The sequence below is a fragment of the Ursus arctos genome, unplaced genomic scaffold, assembly GCF_023065955.2.
Source record: "Ursus arctos isolate Adak ecotype North America unplaced genomic scaffold, UrsArc2.0 scaffold_32, whole genome shotgun sequence".
Lineage (NCBI taxonomy): Eukaryota > Metazoa > Chordata > Mammalia > Carnivora > Ursidae > Ursus > Ursus arctos.
This window is the reverse complement of record NW_026623008.1, coordinates 12,658,535-12,676,687: the sequence shown is the minus strand read 5'-3', so window position 1 is coordinate 12,676,687 and position 18,153 is coordinate 12,658,535. Positions and strand designations below refer to the sequence as shown.

The following is an 18,153-nucleotide window of genomic DNA, read 5'->3' as shown; positions in this document are numbered from 1 at the left end:
GAGAAGGAGCAAGTGGAGTCGGGGCGTGTTTCTGAATGGTAAAATGGAGGGGCTATCGGATGGGGTGGGGGAAGGGAAAAGGAAGGAAAGAGAAAGGAGAGGTCCCTAGGTTGCTGGCCTATGTAACCTGGTGGATGAGGATACCATTTACTGAGATGGGGAAGAATGGAGAGGGATAGATTTGGAGGAGAAATCCAGAATTTTCCTCTGGCCATGCCAACTCTCAGATGCTTTTCAGACATCTTTGGGGGGGGGGGGTGCCTGGAGATTTGGAAAATCGGCTGCTTCTGCTCTTTTGCTTAAAATTCTTCAAATGCCCCCTGTGGCTATAAGCCAAGCTCCATCAGATGGGACTCGAGATGTGGTACATCCTGCCTGAGTCCCTGACTGCCATCAGCTTCTTCCCCCTGCCCCAGCCCCCCATCCTTCACCAGCGCCTACGGGATTCCAGCGGGCCAGGCCTCCTGGCCTTTGCATCTGTTCTTCCTGTTTGCCATAACCTCCGTCTCCTTCTCCTTCCAGAACAGCTCCAGACCAGGGCGGGGGCATCTCGTCTGTGCCTCTGTGACATCCTGTCTCTCCTGGCAGAGGGCGAGCCAGGGATGGCACCTCTGTGCGGCACCTGCACCCCACACGGGGGTCCGATGGGAGTCAGTTCTATACAAGATGGAATGGCCCGGAAACCTCAGTGAGTCAGAGCGCACGGATTCAGACAGGCTTCACTTCTCTCTGTCTCCCTGCGTGATTTGATATTCATAGAGTAAACAGGGTCAAAGGGGAATGTTTCAACCACTTCAGGAAATAAGCAGCTTTCCAACACCCTCAATTATTTTGGAAACACCTGCTCACATATAATTAATGTGCCAATTAAAGTGATTATTATCACCATTAAAGCAGGTCCCCCAAGAACCACTACTTGACAACACTTGTTTAGACTCATTTGCGTTCCTCCACTGCTTGCAAAATAACAATAACAACAACAACAACAACAACAATAATAATTTCATTTCTTGAAGAAGAGTCTCCAAATTAGACTTTCTACTACTCCAGGCTACCCGTCTCCCTCACGAACGGGGTTCCTGAGGGCTATGCACCACGATTCCAAGAAGACTCTGCCGTGGATGGGACCACCAAACACTCTCCCACATTCACCCGAGGAACCTGGGCAGCTGCCCTGCGTGAGCGGAGAGCCCGGGGGACAGGCACGGGTCCTGTCCCCTCCATCCGTCTGTTCCGCGTGCTGCTGCATTATCTGCGGGGAGAAGCTGTTCTCCCTGGGGTCCTCCTTCTAGGGCGGCAGCCCCTGAGTGGCTCTGCAGACAGGCCCCAGCTGTGTCGGGATGAGGACAGCCCCAAGCAGCCAGACCCAGACTGCTCCAGCCCACTCCGCTCACCCGGCCGACCCTCTCCCCGTGGGGGAGACTTGGAGCTTCCCCAAGGGGGATCCAGATGGCCCCCGTCAGCTCTGTGGACCAGCCCGGGTGCTGGGAGGGTCGGGCTGTAGGGGAAGTCAGACAGGCCTGTGGACAAACCCGCTCTATCCTACTGTCCTCGGGGCTGGGGGCCAGTGACCTAATCTCTCGGATCCTGGTGTCCTCAGCTCTAAAGTGAACAACAGTACCGGCATGTAGTGGTTTCTGTGAGAGTTGAGGGAGGTGACAGACAGCAGCCCTGACACGCCTTGCCCTATGCCACAGCGATGGCATTAATGGTGATCATGGGGAAGAGACAGGCTCCCCAGGCACAGGGTCCAGCCCTGGGGTTGCCTGTCACTGCGGGGGAAATCCCTCCCACCCCCCAGGATGGCATTTATGGCCTTCAGTAGAGCCTCCCTGAAAACGTTTCTCTGGAGTCAGGCAGCCGGGTTCAAAGCATGACCGGCCACTCTCCCGTAGCACGACGGCACCTAACCTCAGGATCCCAGGTTCCGAAATGGGAACGACGGTGTTCAGGTAGCAGGGTCCGTTCTCCCTCCCCCAAGGGCCACCCTCTTCCTCCCCCAAGGCCCTTGGAGTCTCATTCCAGGGACACAGGGAGACCAGCTTGGAGAGGAGGCATGGGCCACAGCTTCCAGGAACAGTAGGGATCCCGGTTTCCATCGTGAGAATGATGGGGACGCTGCCCTGATGCATTGCAGGCAGGGTGACACGGACAGACGGGCACCTGACATGACCTTTGGCTATGGAGTGGTCTTCCGGATCCAGGCTTCCCCTCTTCCCAGCTCCCAGGCATTTGTCACTTCCGCTGCTCCGAAGGCTCCCTCGAGGGTGATTCTCAGGACACCCACAATCCACCCCTCCTCCTGGGAATTTAGAACTTTCTGGAAACCTGGCGTCCCACATTTGATGGGTGGCCTCGCCAAGCTGGGTGGATGCTCCGTTCCCTACCTTGTCATGATGCCATTGCTGGGCAGTTGGACTTGATACAGCACAGAACTCCAGACCTGGAACGGACAGCCCCATCCCGCCCTGTGCGTCCTTGAGTCAGGAAGCCAGAAATCCTTTCCATTGCATTTTTGACCTGTGGCCATTCTAACATTTGCTTGGAGACTTCTAAGGCTGGGGGGGATCTCTCCAGTCCCCAAGACACTCCATCCCTTGTTGATAAGCTCTGACTGTGAGAATATTTGTTCTCTTACCAGCCTAGAGTTTACTTCTGTGTCCCTCGGAACTGCTTAAGCCATCATTCATTCATTCACTCACTTACGAATTCATTCATTCTCTAGGTATGTGCTTGGCCACAGTGACAAACAGGACCGCTGGGCCTTACCAACAGGGGTTACATTCCGGGAGAAAGATATTCCGCTATTATAATGAATCGCTCCTTGTGAGCTCTCAGCTTGCAGACACCAAGCCTTTTTTGGGGCAGTCACCCCAGTGTCAAAGCATTTCTTTGATAATCTTTCATGCGCTACCCACCCATTTCCCGGCTGAACTGCGAACGCCATACACACAAGGCCATGCTGTTCTCTGGGTCTTGCTCAGCGCTCCGTTCCCAGTGCTTGGCACATAGTGGATACTCGAGACACACCAGCCTCAGAAATGAGCACGTGAGTCCGGGGTGTCGTGTCAGGAGGCAGACTTATGAGTAGTTTGAGAGTGTTAAGAGAATCTAACTCAGCCTGGTCACGGTGGTTGAATGGGGAAGAAGCTGGAAGGGGAAAATGGAGGGGGGACGGGGAGGTCTCTGGGAATGACCTTGTAGCTGACCTTGGCGAGCACGTGGAATCTGCAGCTGGAACAGATACAGGATGATGCAGTGTGTGCACCAGCAAGTTCCAGAAACTGCAAATAGGTCATAAGATGGGAGTGCTGGGCCCTTTTGGGAACATGGTGGGAGGCACTGCTGTAGAAATCAGCTCACGGAGCTTGAATCAGGAAGGACCCAGTATGCTGGGCCAGTGACCTTGGACATGGTCCTTAAGGTGATGGAAGCTCTTGCGAAGGGTGGGGTGAGAGGTGGGAGTGCAGTCAACGGTATTATCAGTGATCAGCTGTGTGGTTTGGAAAAGTGCCAGGCTCTGCCTGTCTACAACGGGGAGACTGTCTGAATGCCCGTGGGCGTCTCTGAGTCCCCTGGTAAGTAAGGCACAGTCACCCTTCCCTCGAGCATGACACACCCAGCCAGGACAGGTGCGCCGAGGAAAGAGAAGGAAGGACTTGGAGGGGAGGAGGATCCTGGGCTGGTGTTTCTCGGAAACATCCTTCATTTCAGGCACCTTACTTTATATCCCAGGCTTGCTGGAGTGCAAGTTCACCTTTAATCCTTCTGTGACAAGTTAAGTCAGCCCCTTGTCACTTAAACCCAGCAGGGCTAAGTCAGGCCAAGGCTGCTGGAAACCCCACTCTGGGCTCAATATAGCTCCCAGAATCCAGTGGCTCAGAGCTTCTCCTCCTTTGATGAGGAGTGCCCAAGCCTTGCCTTGGGAGCGCAGAGGGCTAGCCTCCTCCCCAGCTTAGCGTCTCCTGGGGGATGGAGGGAGGCGGGTTGCAAGGTGGGAAAGGGACAGCACATTCTATACAGACCATCCTACTCCACCCTTTTATTTTACTGATGAAGAATGTGAGGCTGGGGGGGGGGAGGGGGGACTGGTTTGCTCAAGGTCACACGGCAGGATGTCTGGCCCCAGACCCCTGCTGTTTTCCGTTCTGTGCACTTGGTAAGTGAGGACAAACTCCCCAGACCGAGCTAAGCCATCAAAACGTTCGCCTTGGGTCTGCCAGCCTACCACGACTTTCACGACTATCCAATGCGAGAGTTTGTTTCTGGGGGTGTCCAAGTGTGGCCCAATAGAGCATCCTGTTATTTGGGTGTCCCTCTCAACCATCTGGGAGCCAAGCGCTCCTCGCAGTCCTGTATGAAAGCCTCCAGGCAGAGAAACGGTCTCATTGCCAATATCAGAAACTTGATCTTAACCCTCCAACAAGGGTGGATTTCTCTGGTCAGAACAACCCCGCCTTGTGCCAGGAAGAACAGTGACGTGTTGCCAAAGCAAGCCTTTCCTTTTTCTTTCCCCCTTCTTTTCTCCCTCTTCCACCCAAGGGCGCAGGTGCACACATCCAGACTGACGTTCTTCCCACGTAAAGCTAACTACAGCACCCTCTTCTCACCAGGTCCCCAGAGCGCTCGTGGACCATGGGCTCTTTGACACAGCCTCACAGCCCCCTGGTCTCCCGGATCCATCCTGACTGTGGACCCTGGTGACCCAAGGGTGGAGACCCTGCATGTTTCATAGAATCGAGCACCTGGACACCTGCTGTTTTTCTTGAGCTTTTTTTGGGGGGGGGGATGTCACAGACCCCTCTGAGACTATTTAGCCCCTTTTCTCCCCCTAAAAACCACACACAACATTTTGTGCATACTTTCTGGGGTTTTAAGCAGAAACCCCAGAAGCTTATCCAGCTACTCCATAGGGATCCAAAGACCCCATGAGGACCCTGGCCCGGGGTCTGCCAGCACGACAGCACATACGGGAGAAGCAGATAAATAAAACTCAGCAACAGACACAAAAACAAGATGAATAACTAAGATACAAGATGATTCGTCTCTAATGGAAGAACTACAAAATGCTAAGGAACTTCGTGGGAGGATCTCTTAATTCCATCTTGGTGAACGAGGTCAGAGGCCTCCCAGAGGTTTGGCCAGGCGCAAAGAGAGGATTTAGTAAGCTAAGCGAAGCCTATGTCCCCTGCTCTGTGGGTGAAGGAAGCAGCTTGTCTGCGGGCATCTCCTCTGTTTCATACAAATCCCTGTAAGATGCTTGGGGGAAGGCGATCAAGCCCGCTGGCCAGATGAGGAAACAGATTTATACAATGTAATGAAGCCTGGCTGGACTGGAAGATTTCCCCCTCAGGGGCAGTGGGTCCACCTGGCTCTTTCGCTCTCCAGCCCTGAGTACGGTGCTTAGCATGGAGCAGAGCCTTGGGGAGGTTGTATGAATGCCTTTTGTCCAAAGGCCACTGAGTTCATCGGATGTTAGAGCTGGGATCTCTTTTCCAAATACCGCACGCGCTGCTGAGCTACTCTGGGATCCCCCAAACTCTCTGAGCAGCTGCTTTCCCATTCTCTAGGAGAAGCGCAAAGCTGCCACCGCGTCTGGGCTGCAAGGCTGGGCAAGTTCGGAATAGATAATGCAGCTGGTAGCTTACAAAAGACATACAAACGGAAAGGGACCCAACAGAAGCAATTGAGTCTTTATGTTACGGCAAATGTTTGTCCGGAAGATCAAGGTCAAATCCCCTGAACAGTCGAAACCCCAAGGCCAGGCCACTGTTAGCCTCCATGCCTCCTTCAGCCTCCTCCAGGCAGGCTTCTGCCCCACTAACTCCAAGGAGGCTGCTCTTGTCCAGGTCCCCGGTGGACTCCATGTGGCAAATTCACGGTCGTTTCTCTGCTCTTGTCCTAAGTCATCTTGTCGCAGCATTGGACATAGCTGGCTCTTCTCTCTTGGGATCTGAGATACCCACGCACCTGGCTTTCATCACATCCTGCTGGCTGCTCCATCTCAGCCTCTTTCCTGGTCTACTTTTCTATCTCTAAAGTTTGAGTGCCCCAGGAGCCAGCCAACCCAGGTGCTCTTCTTCCGCCTCCCTGCCCCTGACATCTCGCCCGGGCCCACCATCCATATCTGAGACCCCCAGGTATGAATCTCCAGTCCTGACCTCAGTCCAGAACCCCCGACTTGTAGCCTCAGTGGCTGCCCCGACAACTCCTTCCTCATGTCTTAGAGGCACTGGGAACTTCACACAGGTGACAAGGAAGCCCCGCCAGCCCTCTCCTCCCTTCCTGGCCTCTTGGTCTCAGGAAATAGCACCATCCCCCACACCTAGCTGCTGGAGCCCGAAAGCCAGGAGTCACCCTGAATCCTCCTTTCCAACCTCCTATCAACACATTTAGCAAGCCCGTTAGATGTTACCAGCGGGTCACAGCAGCACCCCTTCCCTTCTCACCGTCTCCACTGCCACCATCCCAGTTCTTACCCAAGCCGCTGCCACCCCTCGCCTGTTATTGTTGGAACAACCTCCATGTGGTCCCTCTGACTCCAGTCTTGCCTCCCCTACACTCCATCCTCCACCCAGAAGTGACCTTTTGATAAAGTGAGCCAGATCCTGTTACTTCCTTGCTCCAAACCCTCCGACGCTGCCCTTGGAATAACTCCGGACCCAGGGCCCCGGAGCACAAGGCCTGGCGAGAAGGGTCCTGCCTGTCTGTCTGTCTGGCCTCATCTCTTAACTCCCCACAACTGACTGCATTCCAGTCCCGCAAGCAGATTCTCTTTCTGTTCTTTGAACATGCGAAACTTCTTCCCAGAACATCTCCTTTGCATGTGCTCCTCTCTCTGCCCGGAATATTCCAATTTCTTCCCCTGGCAAGACGGATTCCTTGTTGCCTTTGAGGTCTCAGCTTAAACGAGTCTTTTCCTGACCACTCAATCCTTTTTGATCCCATCAGACTACTTTAATTCTAGGGACTGCCCTTACCATGGTCTGGTATTTTTTCCTGTTTATCTTTTTACCTCCTCCCCTAAACTCAACTACGGGAGTTCAGAATCTTGGTGTCCTGTTCTTTGATGCACACCCAGTACCTAGAACCATCCGGCTCAGTAACTACATGCTGAATTAACGTCGACCTATCAGAGTCCCGTCAGAGCTAGCTCCTATCAGTTTCCCATGCACCAGAACATGGTCCCCGGCTGGGCCAAGTGCATTACAATCACCCAGGGAACTGGTTAAAAGTAAAATGCCCTGCGGCCCCAAACCTCAGCCATCGGCACTTTTTACAGGTCCCTCTGAAAATTCTACGGGGCAGCTGGGGTGGACGACAACTGCCCCTTTACAGCCGGAGACTGACTAATATTAAACTCCAGGGGTTGGGGCCGCAATAACTGCAATTCACACTCTGACCTCTAGGGGGAGTGTCCCGGTTTCTCCGCCATTCCACCCCCAGAAGGAGGAGCCCTGTGATAAGGATCTGGGATGGATTCAACCTGTTCTGGAGGGTGGAAGAAAAAAAAGTGCAGTGGAACTAGCCTTGGACGTGTGCTCTTACTTCCTCTTTATGTGTTATTAGTTATTCTATAATCAGCTGTCCTCTGGCAGGCCCTCTCCCTGGCACACTGTCTTTCCTCTTATGTAACTGGGGTGCTGAGATGAGGTCTGGGGCATTTTTCATCAGAGAGAGCCTGCCCCTTTGGGAGGCCAGGGGCGAAGGAGGGAGGCCTGGACAAGGCGGCTCGGACCGGCTTGGCTCTGGTTCTGTGAAGAATGTGTCTTGTCTTTCTGACTTCCTTCCTCCTCCAGATTAAGAGCTGTCCGTTCAGGATGTGTGTCCAGGGGAGGAACAAGGAGCAGCCAGGTTGGGTGCAAGCCAGAGGGGCCAGAGGGGTGGTCTGGCTCACTTCTTCAGGACTTAGGTCTGGTCTCTACTCATCACCAAGAGTGTACCTGCCTTCTCGCCCTTGATGATATCATTGGACTGCAATGTCCCCTTATGGTCATCACTTTCTATTTTGGTTTCAGACAACAAAACATTGTCAAGGACTTACACTAAAAGAGAGCTGATGCCAGTAAAACCATTTCGAAATAACTCTTCGCTTCAGGGAGAGAAGAGCTAAGATCCACTGAAATGGCTTAAGTGTGTGATGACATTTCCAAGAATTGAAATCCAGTGAGTTCACCAGCATAACCATATAGACACAAAGAATCCACCATTTTAAATGGTTGTCTCTGCCTGTCTGCCTTCGGAATGCAGGTAGGAGGATGGAATTCAAGGAATCTGATGATCCTTGGTGATCTTCCGAAAACACCTTCCCCTCTCAGTTTATAATTTCCATTTCTTGTCCCTTAAGCCACCAAGGGACATGCTAGGACAACGGCTACCGTTTTGAACGGGTGCCACTATGAGTCAAGTCCTGGGCTGTTTTGGCTGCAGACATTATCTCTCAAAGCCTACAACATAGGGGTTTTCATGCCTAATTCCACATGAGGTTTCTAGAATGCAGGAAGGTTACATCACTGCCCAGACATATACCCTGAGCTCACATGCAAGTATCCTGATGCCTTAGCCCTCTGTCTTCCTACTTTACCTTTCCCAGCCTCGTTGGCCAGCACAGCCACAGCCCTATCACACAGTCATTGAGCAGAGCCCCTGGGTGGGAGCTCGCCCCAGCCAGGCAGCATCATGCAGAAGGCATTCAAACCACAAAACAAACACCCAGGCACACGCTCCCCACAAGGTGAAAGAAGCAAGATACGGGGGTCTTGAAAGCGGGGCATTATCACTGCCGGTCAATCTCCTCCTCTATCTCCCTCTGTGGCTCTCTTTTCTGTGGCCTTGTAACCTGGGCTCAGCGTAGCTCTTGGGAACAGATTGTGAAGGAAAGAGACAAAACAAAGGAAAGATGATAAAAACTGCTATGAAAGGTTAAACTCCCATGATTCTCTGTGGCTGTTTAATGGATTTCTATGATATAAACAGACCTTTGGCTTTGCCTGCTGGGCAGGTGACCTCCACCTAAATGAGTTTAGACAGTATTCCCTAATAAGAAATGTTCCTTTTTTCCCCACGCTCCACCAAGCCCCCTGAGCATACAGAGACCCTCTGTCCCCCGCAGACAGATACTATCAGCTGCACACACACGGCCACCTGAAACACAAGTGGGCCACGTGACGTGGTCTGCATTTCTACCTATACATCTATCACTTGTTCAGTTAACAAACATTTACTGGGGTGACTCTGCTGTAGGCATTGTGGATAGAGTGGGGAGAAGGTCTGGTCTTGGTGCTTGAGATGTCCACTGTCCAGCTGACAGACAGGTGTTCTGACACAGAGAGGTAAGAGCCGGAGTATAGACCCGCAAAGAGGAATCACGGAGGAGGGAGTGTCTAGAACTCTGCAGAAGTTAGGGAAGGCGACATGAGCTGAGACACGGTCTCTTTGGATAGCCTCAGTTTCTTCATCTGAAAAGTAGGCGTAACAACAGACCCCACCTCACAATGCCAATGTGACAATGAGAGGTCGTCATGTATCCAGTGCCTGGCACGTGCTAACACCTCAATAATGTTAGCTACTTGGATTTATATTTGCAGCGTTACAGAATGAGTCCCCCGTTCTATAACTAGGGTGTGAATGGATAGAAATCATTAAGTAAAGGATATTATTAATCATTTGTTTTCTAGAACCAAGTCCTGACTTTAATGCTAGGGTAGTTTGCTTTTTACGTGACTGTCCCCTACGGGCCAAGATTGGAATTGCACCCCTGCTCTATTAGGCCCTGCTTATTTCTAGGGAAAAAGCCTGAGCCTGGGAAACTCACATCTGGGAGAGGAAGCCATAGAACAGCGGAGAGAGCACGAGGAGATGGGGCGGGGGAGGGCTGTGAGGCATCCTGAGGGTGAACAGGGCTTTGATAGACAACTAGGATACCCAGGTGACTGACAACCCTCTTGACATCTCCTGTTTTCAAAGAGGTCTTCTGAGAATGACGGTCGTTCTGCCTATCCCTCCCAAGACCCTCTCCCCTAATGATGGCAGGTTATACAACAAATACAATTCATTTTTCAGAACTTCACATTAGAGTAAGTTTACTTGGAAAACTGTCTCCATGAGCAGTCACTGTTATTCCCTTGCCAGGAAAGCACAGTATATGGCAGAGGCCTCAGAAAAAATTGCAAATATCTATAGTGGACTGTCCAATAGAACTTTCTGTGATGATGGGAATGTTCCATACCTACCCTGTCCAACGTAGCCATCAACAAGCATGGGGCTAGTGAGCTCTTGAAATATGGCTAGCCTCACTGAGGACATGAATTTTTAATTTAATTTGACTTGATTTAATTCAATTTAAATTTAAATAGCCACATGTGACTAATAGTGGCTGTCATACTGGACAGCACAGACTCAGGGGCTCTGATCGCACATGCTTTCTTGAGTCTATTCTATAGTTTTGGCATTTTCTTCTGCAAACTGAGCAGACTATGGGGCAAAGTGCCCAAGGTGCAGGCCCTGGCCACCTCCTCCCATCCCCTACCCCTGCCCCACCCCTAAGACATCCACCTGGCAAGACCTTCCCAAATATCCAGCCAGAGGTCTTGTTAACCCCAAAGGAGTGATCCATTTTGCTTCAGACAATTTCATCAGCTCTGCCAATCTACCCAAAGAATCCAATCCATACATTACATTTCTGAAAGCTCAGGATGATTCCATTGCTAAGATAATGTCTTTAGGACCAGAGGGGAGGCTGCTGGGCTTTATACGTCTTGGGCCATTTTGTGCCCACTGGGCTGAGCGGGCAGTGGCGGCCTCCCCACAATGCCCTGCTTTTCCCTTCTAAAGAGATTGGAGACACAGCTCTGGCTGGGCCTGTGTAATCTATTCATTTCCTTCCAAGCCGGGCTCTGTGAGCTCATTCACAGAGGAAGGGCAAAGGAAGCTGGGGAAGCAAAGAGTCGTACAGAAAACAAACAGCGCTGGGCAGCTCCCTGTTTGGGGAGGGGGGCAGCTGCGGGGAGATAGAGGATGGAGATGTAGGGGTTTGTCTGGTGGGGGGGTTCTGACTGCAGGAGACTGGGGTTCCCATTGCTGCCTCTCCCACATCCTCTAGAAGCCCTGCCCCCCTCCCCCCAGCAAGGAGCCCTGGCTCCTGCAGCCCCCATCTTGGTAAGCTCTTATCTCTCTCCATTCAGCTGGCTCCTTGGGAACAGAGGTGATGGGTGAGGGAAGGCCACAGTGGCAGCAGGCAGAGAGAGAACTGGCAGCATGGAGACACTTCCCTGGAGTGTCCCCCCAGCCTCTGCCCGCGTCCTCACTATCAGAGACAGGGCATGCGAGGTTCCCCTGGTCCCAAGGAGACTTCCAAGTCAGCTGAGCCTGCTCCCTCAATCCAGCTACAGAATCACAAGGGCCCAAACATTTGGCTCCAGTGGGCGATTTGCATGTGATTTGCATACATCTGCATACCCCTCCCCACTCCAGAGGCACGCCGTCAAAGGATGTGAAATGAAGTAAAATAAATTAATTAGGGCAGCCTACCATAGCCCAATACACGGGGCCTGACACCGTAAGAGATGCAACTGATTTTTAAGGCAATCAACGCGATGGTAGGCTGGGGTGGAGAGAGATGGGGGGTTGGTGATGGGGGATTCTCAGCATCGGGGGTAAAGAAGGCCAGGGAAAGTCTACATCCGGACCGAAAGCTGGGCGTCTTCCGTCCTGCCCAGGTCCTCTCCCCCAACTTCAGGGGACACAGGGTGGAGCCACATGGAAGCCTGATTCCGGTTTCCTACACTTGGGCTTGGCTCTGGTGTTGCCCCCACCCTGGTGGCCCCCTCTGCAGGCCGATTTCCACCACTGACACAGAAATTCCATTTTAAACCAGAGTGGGGATGGTCGCTTCAAGGGCTGGCAAGGCAGTGAGGCGTCCACTGGTAGATCCTGTCTGCAAGCTTCGCCCCCATAAACTGTTCCCGTTGGGTCTCCGTATTTCTCTTTGCCAGCTGGGCGGGTCTTTCGCTTCCCCTCATTCTGATCCCATCTACGGATGGTTGAGGGAGAGACAGTCCCATCGTTAGCAGCGAGCTGCAGTTAATTTAGCACCGTCCTCTGCCAGGTGCTAACGAGATGTTTGCAGTCTGCGTGTCAGCCAAGCAGCTCCCATATCATGTAAATACGCCTCTTAGTGATTCAGTTCAGGGCACTGTTTAACGTATGCCTTGACTTTCTCTAGGCCTGTTGATCTATCCAGGATGGCAATCTCATCTAATGCTGGGGCCATGCGGGGTGCTGAATGTCAGGTTCACACCTGCGCGGCCCAGGCTGCCGGGAGAGCTTTGGGGGGGCGGGGGCTAGAGGTAATTTTAAGCGGGAGGGGCTACAGTGCTAAGACGGAGAACAATGATTTTGGCTAAAAGGAGCCCAAGTCACAGGCAACAAACCAGCAAATGACGAATCAAAGACCAAGAAGGCAAGAAGGACCAGCAAGGACAGGAGGGTCCAACCAAGGCTAGAGCAAGAGCAAGAAGGAGACTGAGGAGCGCAGTGCTGGGTTAGGGCATTGAATGGTGAGTGTGCCCCAGCGGGATCCTCTCACGTAGGGTTTCCAAGCCCCGCTCTGTGCACGTGGCGGTACTGTGTAGCAGCAAAGGAACCGGTTCTAGAAGCCTGATCTCCAAACTGCCCAGGCCACCCCTCCCCCGCACTCCGCACCCCCCACCTGCACACTCCGTCCGCACCATCCAGAGCAGTTCCACTCGACTGTGTCATCTACGGGTTTCATCTGAAGAAAGGGCAATGCAGCAGACAGAGGTTAGAGAAGTGGTGTTTTAGATCAGGGGTTGGCAAACCATGGCTGCTGGACCACAGCAGCCTACAGCCTGTTTCTGTACGGTTCACGAACCAAGAACGGGTCTTTACTTCTTTGAATGGTTGAAAAATATAAAAAAGGAGAGTATTTTGTGACATATAAAAATGCTATGAAATTCCAGTCCCAGTGTCCATGAATAAAGATTTATTGGAACGCAGCCATGGCCTCCCTTTGACACATTGTCTGTGGCTGTTTTCACATTAAAGTAGCAGAACCGAGTCGTTGTGACAGAGACCATACGTCCCCAGGGAGGAAAATATTTACTATCTGGACCTCACCGAGACATGTTGCCAAACCCTGTTTTGGATCATGGAAGGGAGTTCTCTGCCCAGCCTGTTCCCAAGATGGCGGCACCTTGCTCTGCGTGAACCTGAGCGTGGCAGTGCAAGAACGTCGATTCCAACTGGACCTTCTCTTGAGCCCCGCCAGCCCCGACTCCCTTGTGGCCCAGGGACACCAGGCTGGGGTGCCCGGTCCAGACACATGAAGGCTCCTATCAGTGGCTGAAAAGGCCAACACTTGTGTCCCAATACCCAGAGCTGGTCCTCCTGTTGCCAACAGTTGGGCCCTGGACAGGTGGTTTTCTGTGTGGCTCTAAGAGCACCCCTCCTCAGACCCAGCTCAGGGTGCCAGGCACCAGGACAGTCCTACGTGTAATCGAATTAGAAGGTGGACTAGGTCTGTAATTTGTTTTAAGAAGGCGTGACGCCACCCTGGTCTTCTCCGTGCTCTGTCACGAACATTATCCAAAGCCTCCTGCCTGAAATTCCAGCCTTTCATGTTCTTTATTTGTTACACAGCAACCAGGGGGCCCACAGGGTTCTCACACTTGGTACTGCTGGGGTTTCCTGAGCCCAGAGGCGTATTAGGGACACCAAGGAGACCAGAACAAGAGAGAGCCTGAGGACAGAGGAGAAGACTGAGCAAAGCAGTCTTGGAGAAGGCTTTGGGCAGAGGGCAGAGGACAACACAGAGCTGGGTTAGGACCGAGAACATAGCCAAGCCTGCAAGGGTCTGCAGAGGGGCCCTGGGCACTCTGCCTCCAGCCCTGGCTGTGGTGCGGAGGGGATGGCTGCGGCGACTTACCCGGTACCACACGATCTCGCGCATGCGACCATCCGTCTTGAAGTTACACTTCAAGGTCACGGCGTCACCAGCCACCACGGGTGGGAGAGGCTCAATGTTGACAGTCAGGTAGCCTATGGGAAAAAGGAGAAGGGAGGTGAGGACATGAAGGGCTGGGCTGACCGGGGCGGGGTGGGGAGAGAGCTAGCACAACTCTAGGGGGTGCTGTCGGCCCCGGAGCCTGTGTGATCGGTACCCTCGGGCCTGAACGCAGCTCATCACTCTCTTCTTCCTTCTCATTGACGTCTCCTCCCTGAGACCCTCCCTGGCACCTGAGGATCCCTCCAGTCCTGAAACACTTCTTCTTGACATCAACTTTCCCTTCAAAGTAGAGCTGAAGGAAATGCCTCAGTGTATTTCTACAAGACGTCCCAGAGAAACAGTTCTGGGGTCAAACACTATATCTCCTTCCCCCTTTTTTTACTGGGTCTAGATACACATCAGCCAGTTAAGCCCCACGAGAAATGAGCATGCTGAAACGCATCTAACAGAGCATTTCTCTTAGCCATCCATGAAGCCCCGTGGGCATCCTGCGCTGCCAGGGTCCCACGGAACCCACATAGGGAAACAGTGCTCTAGGTGCCCAGACCCCTCCCTTCCCAGCCTCATAACCAAATTACTGCTGGTGAAGGGGGAAGAGCTCTCCGAGGAGCTCTCTAAATCTCCCAGCTCACACCCTGTGCCACCCAAGAGGAGAGATGAGTACCTCCTTGAGTCCACAGTGGAGGAGGGGTGACAATGAGCTGACCACCTTGGAAGGAGTCCGCGCCACTGCAAGGCCCAGAGGCTGTGTCTCGCCCACCAGCTGCCCCTGCTAGCCACACCCTGGGGAACACTACTGTCTCCACACCCAAGTCCAGCTTGGTGAGGTCTCTGACCCTCTCCGCTGCCTCCCACAGCCCCATCCCAGAGGGCCAGGCCCCGCTCTAGCTCGGTAGGGGACCTCATTCTTGGGCTGATCGTCCAGGCCCATCTGATTGGCTTCCCGCCGGCTGATGTCCAGCCATTGATCTAATGGATCGATCCAGTCCGATTGTCTTAATGAGAAAACTAGCCAGGATGGGTCCTGGGGTTTCAATTGTGTGGGCAACCTGAGCGGATCGAGCCCAGGGGCCTGACCCCTGCCTGGAGCTTAATGGTTACAACACTCCGGGGGGCTGGGGGTGTGGGCGGGAGGGAACCAAGAATCGACCACTGCAGGATTAATTTGGAAGCTGGAGTCAGATTCAACTTGCGTGGTACCAGGCTTCAGGTCCCAATAGGCCAGGGTGAGGGGTAAGGCAGGGGGCTCACCTCTAGGGAGCCTCAACCTTAGGCTGGAGGTGAGGCTCCCAGGGAGGTCCACAGAGCCTGTGTGGTCCTTGAGAGCAGTGACTGGAACCAGCTGGAAGGACCAATTCTGTCCCCTCCTCTCGTCATTCATTCAGCCCCCAAGTTTGCTCCCACCAGCTCTAGGCAGGGCCATGATTCAGGAAGCAGGATGGTCCCAGCGTTGCCCTGTCCTCTAGGCACGCAGTTTGGGGACAGATTTACGACCCAGTCACCCTCAGTGGGTGGGTTGAAGGTGGGGGCTGTGGAAGGGGAGGGAAACCCTTCCAGCCTGGACCATCAGGGAGGTCCCCAAGCCCAGCTGCATTCCAACCCATGACAAAGGAGGAGGCCGCCCTCGGGGGGGATGAAGCCCAATGACCGAGGGGACTCTGGGCAAGCGAATCCTAAGCAGGAAATAGTCATAACAGGTCACATTTCCATGGCACCTACGGCGAGGCAGACGCTGGGCTAAGAGCTTAATACACACTCACTCATGTACCTGTCGTGACCATCCTAGGCGAGAGGAACCAGTATTACTCCCACTTTCCATGGGGAAACAGAGAGGCAGAGTAACCTACCAAGATCACACAGCTGGGACAGAGCTGTGACTGAAGCCCAACCTTCTGCTCCATTCTGACCACCATGCCCTATACAGCCTCTCTCATGATGGGAGAGGGAGGGCAGGGCTGGCAGACACTTCACATCCAGCGCTGGGGAGGACAGGGGGGTGTTACTGGGGGCTGTGGAAGAAGACCAGGACCAGATCCCGTCTGCTGCCATTCCCAGCTCTGGGCGGACCCCCTGGCTCACCTGTCCAGTGGGGCAGCCCTCCCTGAGGGTCTCACCTTTGAAGTTACAAGCCAGATGGCGGAGGAGTTCAAGACCAGAGAAGGGCCCCCTCCCACCGGAAGGAGGTGGGAAGGACACGTTCTCGGTTGGGTAACTCTTGCAGCCAGCCCACGGTGGGTGCAGATGGTGCGTGCGTGTAAGCCGGGGCGGGGCAGGATGGAGGTGCCAGCTTGCAGGGTCGCCATTTGTTGGCAAACCAGGGGGGAAGCACAGGTGTGAAGCGGGTGGGGGCCACGGGGACCGTTGAAGCGCTGGTAACCGGTGGTTGTGTTAGGAGCGCCACAAGGTAAGGCAGATGGTCTAGGGCAACAGGACTCAGGGGCGTGCAGGGTGAGAGCAGTGAAGAGCCCCTGCATAGCAGCAGGGGGGCGGGGGTGCAGGAGCACATGGAACCCCCAAAGATGAGATTTAGAAGGTAGAGGCGTGAGTGGGGGTGGTTCTGATGCCTTAAGCCTGCATTCCCCAGAGCGTGTAGACAGGAGGGAGCTTCTCATAGATGTTTCAGGCAATGAGATTTCTATTACCAACACTGCGCTGAACAAAATTAAGCACTCTCCCTGCCCCCCCCCCTTCATGACCTCTCTCCTTCCAGCTTCCTGTCTTGCCTTCCTTCGTGAAAAAAATATTTATTGGGAATCTATGCAGTACCAGGCACTGCTCCGGGCACGAAAGACACTACAGGCAAGTCCTGCTTTCACGGAGCTGACGTTACAGAAGAGGAAACAACAGTCCAATAAGCGAATGAGAGGAAATACGGCAGGTGGGGACAAATGCCACAAAGAACGTCAACCAGGGTAAAGCATCAGGGAGAAGCGGGACAGGGGCTGCTCTGGACTGGGTGGCCTCCAGGCCTCTCTGAGGGGGCCAGCCTAAAGGCAAGTGTGAGCCACGCAGGTGTCTAGGGGGAAAGCATTCCGGATGGAGAACACCAACGGGCAAAGGTCCTGAAGCTGGAGCGTGTTCAGGGTGCTCCCTCCATCTGGGCCAGGGTAGGACATTTTTTCACAACACTGTGCGCTCTGGATCCTGTCTTTGACTCAGCATCGTATAGGAGGAGAACCAGGGCCAGGGGTGAAGGCGAGGGTGCAAAGCTGAGGGAAGCACTCTCCCCACCGCAGGCCCCTGAGTCCCGCCTGCCTCCCCTCCTCCCAGCCTTATTCAGTCTTTTGGAACACACACCAGGAACAGGAACAGGTGTCTAACCCGAGGCGGAAGGGACTGTGTCTCCCCTTCCTGAGGTCCGCCTGCTGGGAGGGTGGAGGCTGGGGTGCGAGCTCCCAGCCTAGCCGCCCTGGGAGCAGAGGGAGGGGCTCCGGCCACCGTGCAGGGACTGAAACCTCCCCACCGGGTGCATGGCACCTTCTAGCTGTCCCAGCGCCCAGGCTCCCATTCAGTCACCAGCACTCACAACAACCTGCGCGATGCCAGGCTTGCTGCGTGTATCACGTGGAGTGTAGTTGTCTGTTTGCACATCTGCTTCTCCTTCTGGAACGCGAGCTCCGTTAATATCAGTAGAGTATGAAAACGGGATTCGACAAGCGCTGCTTTGGGAGCTTTCCTAACGTATTGTCGGTGCGGATCTCGCCGCCACCCGCCAGTGCTGCCCTGCCACCGAGGGACCTCGGTTCAGCGCACGGATGCTTTCCATCCGAGGCCGGGACAAGCCTCACGTGATGTGTGATGCGTGCGCACATCAGCCTCGGGGCTGGAGGAAGGGTCACTGGCCAGGTGGGGCAGGGAGGGGGGAGACAGGCGACAAGGCAATTTTCTGATAGATTTTCCAGGCGAGGGTTGCGTCCGCACCAATCAACACCTGGATCACAGGTGAGAAATCACCTTGCCAGACGCAGACACACACAGCAGAGGGGACGGCGGGGGTTCGTGGCCAAGGAGGTTTTTGCAAAAGAGAAGCACAAGGAAAGTTCTCCTTTAGGTCCGACAACCATTTCTCCAGGACCTGGTTCACTGAATCCCATCACCTTCCAAATGCCTTGCTTCGGTTCTTTCTG

General features: G+C 53.9%; 1 protein-coding gene across 1 annotated transcript in view; it reads right to left on the bottom strand.

Moving 5' to 3' along the window:
- The window catches only part of IGSF21 (immunoglobin superfamily member 21), a 134,772-nt gene extending 119,883 nt beyond the window's left edge, over positions 1 to 14,889 (bottom strand). The window contains exons 1-2 of the mRNA XM_057305504.1: positions 14,691 to 14,889; positions 13,946 to 14,058 (exon numbers count right to left, since the gene is read on the bottom strand). Of these exons, the coding sequence (XP_057161487.1) occupies positions 13,946 to 14,058; positions 14,691 to 14,889 (312 nt within the window). The remainder of the gene's footprint in view (positions 1 to 13,945; positions 14,059 to 14,690) is intronic.
- Between the last annotated feature and the right edge of the window lie 3,264 nt (positions 14,890 to 18,153).